We start from the raw sequence: 7,297 nt of genomic DNA, 5'->3' as shown, positions 1-7,297 counted from the left end.
CGGAGGGCGGAGAGGGGGGCGTGGGGTGGGCATCTGGGCGCGCAGCGGTGGGAGGCCAGGCAGTGGGATTCCCCACCGGAAAGCAGCCCAATCCCTCCCCCGGGCTGTCGGAGACCCTGAACCGAAACAGGAGGCAGAACGCCCCAGCCGGGAAGCGGCCTCGGCCCGGATTTCCCTCCCGGGTGGGGCCACAATGACTCACCTCCTCCCGCCCCCTCCCCCCTTCCCCCGGTTTCCTTGTTTGCATTTGTCCTCCGGGCCACGTGGCGACCGGTGCAGCCACTCACCGCCCCTGCCCGGTCACCTGGGCCTAGTGGCCCCGGCACACCCCCCACACACCCCGGGGCGCTCCTGCCCCCTGGGGTTTCTCGGAGCTCGGGCTCTTGCCCGCTCTGCAGACCCCAGAGTCGGGTCTCCACCCCTGCCCGTGTCCGCCCCCTGTCCTACGCCCTCCCTCCGGACCGTGAGGCCGGAGCCTCCTCCCTGCCCCCTCAGCTTGTCCGGGAGGGGAAGGGGGCGGGCAGCACAGGGGGTGTGACAGCTCCCGCCCGGACCAGTGCCAGCTGCAGCCTCGCTTCAGTGCCCCGTGCCAGCTGGCTCTTTCGTCTGGGACGGAGGTGGAGGCTCGGGCTCCTTGTCGCCGAGGGGGGAGGCCCCCCGCGGGCCCCCAGCCCTCCACCCACCCAAGAGGAGCCTCTCCTCCCAGCCGGCCTCTGGCTGCCCTGGCGGTGGGTCCAGCTAGGAACTGGCCCTGGTCACTGCGCCCGGGACTCAGAGCCCGCAGCCCTCCAGGATCCCCCTATCGGAGCCGACGGGGCTCGCTGGGGAGCCTCCCAGCCTTCTGCTAGAGCCTGCAGGGCTGGACGAGCTTGAGAAGGATCATGAAGGTGGGTAAGGTGGGGCCGGGGCCGAAGAGCAGCAGAAGAGGAAGCCGACAGATGGGGAGTTTGGGTGGGAGAGAAAGGGTTGGTCCTGGGGGAGGGAGGAGGGGAGAAGAAGGGTTTGAGCTGAGGCTACATTTCTGGGGGATCCAGTGAGTCCATAGCTTCAAACTGGGAGGTGGTGGAGGTCCCTGCAGGGACTTGGGTAGCGGGGTGGGGCAGAAGTCCAAAGAAGGCCGGGAAGGAAGGCTCTACCTCCCGCCAGCGGGAGACCCCTAAGTGCGCCAGACCGACAAGACCCAGCGAAGGTCTTCCTGTCCCTCCCCCAGCTCCTGGCAGGGCTGCAGCACCGCCGCCTGTCCAGTCCAGAGGATTCTAAGGAAGCGGTGCTGCCGGGGGAGTTGTGTCCTGGTCCAGCTGCCCCAGCCCCATGGCTGTCCGCCTTCCTCCCCTCCTCACAGGTGGGCTGGCCAGGTGAGAGCCGCTGGCAGGTGGGCCTGATTGTGGAGGACAGCCCAGCTCTGGGAGCACCACAGGTGGGAAGCCTACCAGACGTGGTGCCCGAGGGGACGCTGCTCAACATGGTGCTGAGGAGGATGCACCTGCCCCGAAGCTGCTCCTACCGGCTGCTCCTGGAGCACCAGCGCCCCAGCCGAATCCAGGGGCTTCGCTGGGTGAGTGCTCATCGCCTGCCCAGGCCAGGGACCAGGGCTGGAGCGTCTGGATAGGGAGCACAGCCGTGCTGGTGGTGGCCCAGCTTGCTCTGGGAGGGAGGGGGGTACTGCTGGATGGACAGCTGGTCAAGCAGCTTAGCTTCGGTATGGGTATGTGTGGGTGGCTCACACAGCTGCATTGTGTGTGTGTGTGTGTGTGTGTGTGGTGCCCAAGTGCCCCCATTTAGGCATGGGGAAGAGGCAAGGGATTTGCCATTTATTCATAACCTCTGTGTGCCTTGGGTTAGGTGCCTGTGTGTTCTCCCTGGGGCGGGGGGGGGGGGGGGGGGCGGGGCGCGGGGAGGCCAGGTCAAGTCAGGGCTGAGGTAAACTTGGTTACTATTCTCCACATATCACCGTGGCAACCTTCCCGGTTAGTGAGCAACTGAACTGCACCAGTTCTGTTTTTTGATTTTGGGGTGAGGTGGTCATGCGAACGTTGCTAGGCATCTGGCATTGGGGAGTTCAGGGAAGGATTCTGAAAAGTTTAGAGAATCTGAGGCGACTGGAGTTCCCCTTGTCATTGGATAACAGCTGTGGAGCTGCAAAAGTGAAGGAGAGAGCAGGAGCGGGTCATAGGGGGTGGGGTGCAGGATAATGGTTGCAGGATCCAAATTGTCAGAGAAGCTCTCCTCAATCTCCTAGACTTAATAGAGTGGCTTCACCTGAGATTCAGTGTGTGTCTTGTCTGCCCACCTGTATGTGTGTGTGGGGGGGGGGGTGGGGAGGGGGGTGCCGGGAGGGCACTTGTGTAAAGGCGTGGAGGGAAATAGGAGCAGGTGACAGACTTGGGGGAGCTCATCTCTTATGGGCAAGTCCCGTCGAATAGAAGGACCACCACCTTCTGCCTGCTTCCTCCTGTCTCTCTCAACCGCCATTTATATTTACCAAAACATGAGGCTGAGTTGAGAAAACTGAGGCCCACCAACATGAGGGGATCATCCTGGCGATCAGAATTGAGAGGAGAATCTAGGTGGCAGTCCCCCAAACCCTGCCTCCCAGGGTTTTCCTGATAAGGGGCCCCCTGGCCTTGGTCCTGCTCAAGATGGGGCTCTGGAGGAGGCAAGGGAGCCAGTCACTTCTGGGCTTAGCTGCCCCCCCGCCCCCCCTTCCGGGTCCCTGGCAGTAGCTACTGCTTGGAGCCAGTGGGCTGGAACACTCCCTCCCTCTTTCCCTCTCAGGCTATAATTACTTGTGCATTTCCTGTCCTTTTCCCAGCTTGTAGAGGCAAGGTGGAGAGTGGGGGGAAGGTCAGGTGCTAGGACAATGAGGTCACTGGAGGATCCCCTGGGACCCAAAGTCTGGGAGTGGGTAGATGAGGCCGCCAGGCTGTCTCCTGACCCCTCCAACCCCTGGTGTGCTGGGAGGCCAGAAGGGTGGGGGTGAGGGCTGTTGGAGTGTAAATGGGGTCAAAGGCACAGAAGCAAGGCCCCTCCCCTGCCAGGTAGGGGGGCAAGTGGGGCTTGTTGATTAGAGGGAACTTAGATTTTTATGGCTGCCACACCCTCTCCTGATGACCTTCTCTGGGGAATGGGGTGGGGTCGTTTCAGCCCATTGTGTCTGTGACTCTGGGTACCTATAACGCTGCACCTTGAATCTCTGGATGATGCCTGAGGCCCACGAAGAGCTCACGAGAGAGGGACAAGCGCCAGGCAGGGGATATGCACACACAGGGTGAAGGGTGGGTGTTGTGAGGGAGCAGAGCCCAGAGTCCCAGAAGGACAGTGCTGGCCGTTGTGCAGCCCCTGCCTACCTCTTAGAAAAGCAAAGAGAAACCCATCAGCTTCCTGCAGGCTAAAGAGAGCACTTTCTGTTCCTACTGGACCAGGACAAGAGAAAAATAAAAGCAGGTTAGAGCAGGAGGGCCGGAGGTTAGCTATAGAAAGGACTTACCAACCCTGACAGAGGTGACACTGGAATGGAATGGAAGAGCATCTCCTTGGAAAACATGACGGGGAGAGATTGTTTGGTGTCTGGGAACCAGCAGAGGGGTCATTCTGTCTAGAGGCAGCGACGAGATCTGGATGACCTCTGGTGGGTCACATGAGCTCCCAGAAGCCTGGGATGCTGCTCTGTGAGTGAGTGTTTTGGGGATGGTGTGTCTATGCTCTAACTCAGAAAACATGCTTTCACCCAACCTGTCCAAATAATGGTAGTGGCTAGTAGTTATCTAGGACTTATGTCCCAGGCACTTTTCAAATACTCGCTCAACAGCCTGTGAGATAGGTGCTAATGTCACCATTTCATTTTAGAGATGAGAAAACAGGGGCACAGAGAGGCTAAGTGACAGGTCCAGAGTCGCACAGCTGCTAAGGGACAAAGCTGGACTTTGGTCCTGGGTAATGTGGCTTCAGAGTCCAGGTTCATGGTATGTTTTCTCTTGCTGTGGATGGTAACACTGACACTCCAAAACATCACCCCACCCCATGCCACCTCTCCCTGTCCCACCATGACTAGCCCTGGCCTGAGACCCTAGCCGTGGGCTAATGGAACTGGTCTGATGACAGGTCCCCATGTGTCTGTCTGCACTGCCAGTCGGGCTCTGACACTCAGCGACAGGGAGGGAGGGTGAGGCAGGTCAGGTGCTGGTGCCGTGGGAGCTAGCTGGCAACTCCTCTTCCACCCTGAGTAGTTCCTGTGAAGCATGAGAGGAGGTGGGCGAGGACCTTCACCTCCACCCATGTCAGCTACTTCTTTCCCCCTGAGAACCCTAAGCTGACACTCAGGGTCATGGGGTCAGGGACAGGGTCAACAAGGTACATTCCTTGTGGTGTCCAGTGCCCAACCTGAAATAAAGATTAATCAAGTTACTTAACACTTACTAAGCAGTTACTACAAGCCAGGCCCTGCTCCAAGTGCTTTCTATTATTCTCATTTGATCCTTATAATAACTATGGGATAGGTATTTTTTGGGGGGGACGGGTCAGACAGGTGTTTTTATCACCAACCCCAGGTGCAGGTGAGTAAACTGAAGCACAGAGTGGTTAATAAGCAGCCCTGGGTCACACAACCAGTTGGTAATAAGTGCCCATCAGCAGATGAATGGATTAGAAAACTGGTACATTCACACGATGGAATACTATGCTGCTGTAAAAAAGAAGGAATTCTTTTTTTGCGACAGCATGGATGGAACTGGAGAGCATTATGCTAAGTGAAATAAGCCAATGAAAAATGAAAGAAAATACCACATGATCTCACTCATTTATGGATAATAAGGACCATTATAAACTGATGAGCAAAAATAGATACAGAGGCAGAGCAACATCGAACAGACTGTCAAACTACAGCGGGAAGGCTAGGGAGGGTTGGGGGGGGGTGGGAGGAGGGGTAAGAGATCAACCGAAGGACTTGTATGCATGCATACAAGCATAGCCAATGGACACAAGACACTGGGGGGCATGGGAGGCTAGGGGAGGGTCAAGGGGAGAAAAAAAAAGGAGACATATATAATACTCTTTGTAATACTTTAAGCAATAAAACAAAACAAAAAAAGAACCAGGGTTTGAACCCAGGCATCCAGCTCCTGAACCCACACACTTGACCACTGCCCCTGAATAGCACCCACACCCCAACATGGTGCCCAGAGGGACTATGATAACAAACCTATTGAATTTGTTTTACCCAGTGTTCTCCAGGCTTACTTGCCCATGGAACATTCCTGAGTAGAATACCTCTGCTATTTCAACTTCTATGGCACAGTGGGGGAAGCATGGGGTAGTTGCCATGGAGATGGCAGGGCATCGTGGCTAAGAGCATGGGCTTTGGAATCAGACGGGCACAGTGTGAATCCTGATGCTTATTTTACCTACTCTCAGGGTATGTTATGCAACCTCTGAGCCTCCTGCTCTCTAGCGTGAAATAGGAAACAAACATCTACGTTGAGGGTCAGCGCTGGTAGCAGTTATTCAGTAGGATCTCCCATTTCTAAGCAGTGTGTGAGTTTCTTCGTCTCTCTGGGCACCTGCTTTCCTTGGCAAAGTGAGAGGGCTGCCTTTAGAGCCCTCCTCGGCTCTGATGGGCCAGAGCCGCTGACCCTCCTGCTCATCCCCTGGGGCAGGACAGGAAATGGCTGAGGCAAGGCCTGTGGATCTGGGATCTGGATGGTGACCAGCCTGGCCACATGACCTGGCACCTCCCCTCCTGAAGTGCCCTCTGGGGTCAGAATAATACCAGGAAGGGAGCGTGTGCTGGAGCCTGGGTTGTGGGCACCAAAGGGAGTTGGGGCAGGGACTGGGGCCACCTGGGCATTTTGACATGAACAACAACAAGTCATTAGCACTCAGCACTGTTTGTTCCAACACTGGGGGCTGGCTGGGTAGCATTCCTGCCCTTCCTCTTTCCCTGGCTCCTCCTCCTCCTTCTCCTCCTCCTCCTCCTCCTTATCCTCCTCCTCCTTTCCTGTTGCTAAGTCTCTAGGGCTCTGTGTCTGGCACCAGGCTGGGCCCCATGACCCGGGCAGGGATACCCTTGGGACACCTAGTGACTTCCGCTCAGCGCTGGGCCAAGCATCTACACATGCCAGGCCTCAGGCCTCTGCCTGGCATACGGTGGAAGATGCCAGAATCAGGGGAGGGGGTTCTGGCCCCAGGCCTGGTTGTACCCCAGCTCCCAGCCAGGTCATTTTCAGGGACCTGAGTGCAGATGGAAAAGCAGGAGAGGGAGAGAGTGCTGGTGAGAAGAAGGGGGAAGGGAGAGGAAGGGGAAGGTGTGGTGGGTGGAGCGAGACCAAGAATGTGAGCACTTCTGGTCGGAACTCGAGTTTATCCGAGGCTGTCTGGCTGTCTCAAGTATGTATGACTGAGTTACCTGAGCACTTCACCTCGAGAGTTTTGTTTCCTCGTAAATCAAAGAAGACAGATTATACCTGCCCCGCCTCGCTCACGTCTGATCCTATTTAATACAGGATCAGAGGGAGTCACAGAGGTGATCATGCTTTGTAAAGCGCTCTGCCTCAGGGAGGGCTCGTACAGGAAGGGCATCCTGTCCAGGGATGTCCACAAATTCCAGTTCTCAGGTGGCGGAGAAAAGGGTCGGGAGAGGTTTTCATGGCCAACATCCGGGGCACCTAGGCTGGGTGGCTCGATTGATACAAAAGGCAGGAAACCTGTTAACTGATGTTTTTACGTAAACCCCGTCTTCTGGAGCCAGTCCTGTGTGCTTCCCAGCCCTCCTCACTCTACAGCAGGGGTCATCAAACTTTTTAAACAGGGGGCCAGTTCGCTGTCCCTCAGACCGTTGGAGGGCCGAACTATAGTTTAAAAAGAAACTATGAACAAATTCCTATGCACGCTGCACATATCTTATTTTGAAGTAAAAAAACAAAACGGGAACAAATACAGTATTTGTATTTGCATGTGGCCTGCGGGCCGTAGTTTGAGGACCCCTGCTCTACAGGGTTATGGACTAGCAGCAGCATCTCAGAGAGGTCAGGAGCGTCGTGCAAGCAGCCGCCCTTTGCTTCTCAGATGAGTAATAACAGCTGACATGTACACACAACTCTATACCAGGCAGTGCTGTATTCAGAGCCACACTGCTGATAAATGGAGGAGCAGGGATTTGGAGCCAGGAGTCTGGCTCCAAGGTTGGTGTTAACCACCAGGGTGCGCGGAAGCCCACACAGGGCAGGTTTGCCCACGGACCTGTGGTTGGGGACAGACCTTGGCTCTGGGGTCGAGGCCTTGTGACGCCAGCTGAGGAACAAGT

The 7,297-nt window shown here is 56.5% G+C and overlaps 1 protein-coding gene across 1 annotated transcript in view; it reads left to right on the top strand.

The window, feature by feature from the left end:
• The first annotated feature begins 261 nt into the window (after positions 1-261).
• Positions 262-7,297, top strand: part of RAPGEF3 (Rap guanine nucleotide exchange factor 3) — a 22,826-nt gene continuing 15,790 nt past the window's right edge. The window contains 2 exon segments of the mRNA XM_023756288.1: positions 262-887; positions 1,343-1,555. Coding sequence (XP_023612056.1) covers positions 882-887; positions 1,343-1,555 — 219 coding nt within the window. The 5' untranslated portion in view covers positions 262-881.

Source organism: Myotis lucifugus, unplaced genomic scaffold (genome assembly GCF_000147115.1).
Source record: "Myotis lucifugus unplaced genomic scaffold, Myoluc2.0 scaffold_91, whole genome shotgun sequence".
Taxonomy (NCBI): domain Eukaryota; kingdom Metazoa; phylum Chordata; class Mammalia; order Chiroptera; family Vespertilionidae; genus Myotis; species Myotis lucifugus.
This window is presented reverse-complemented; position numbering and strand designations above follow the sequence as displayed.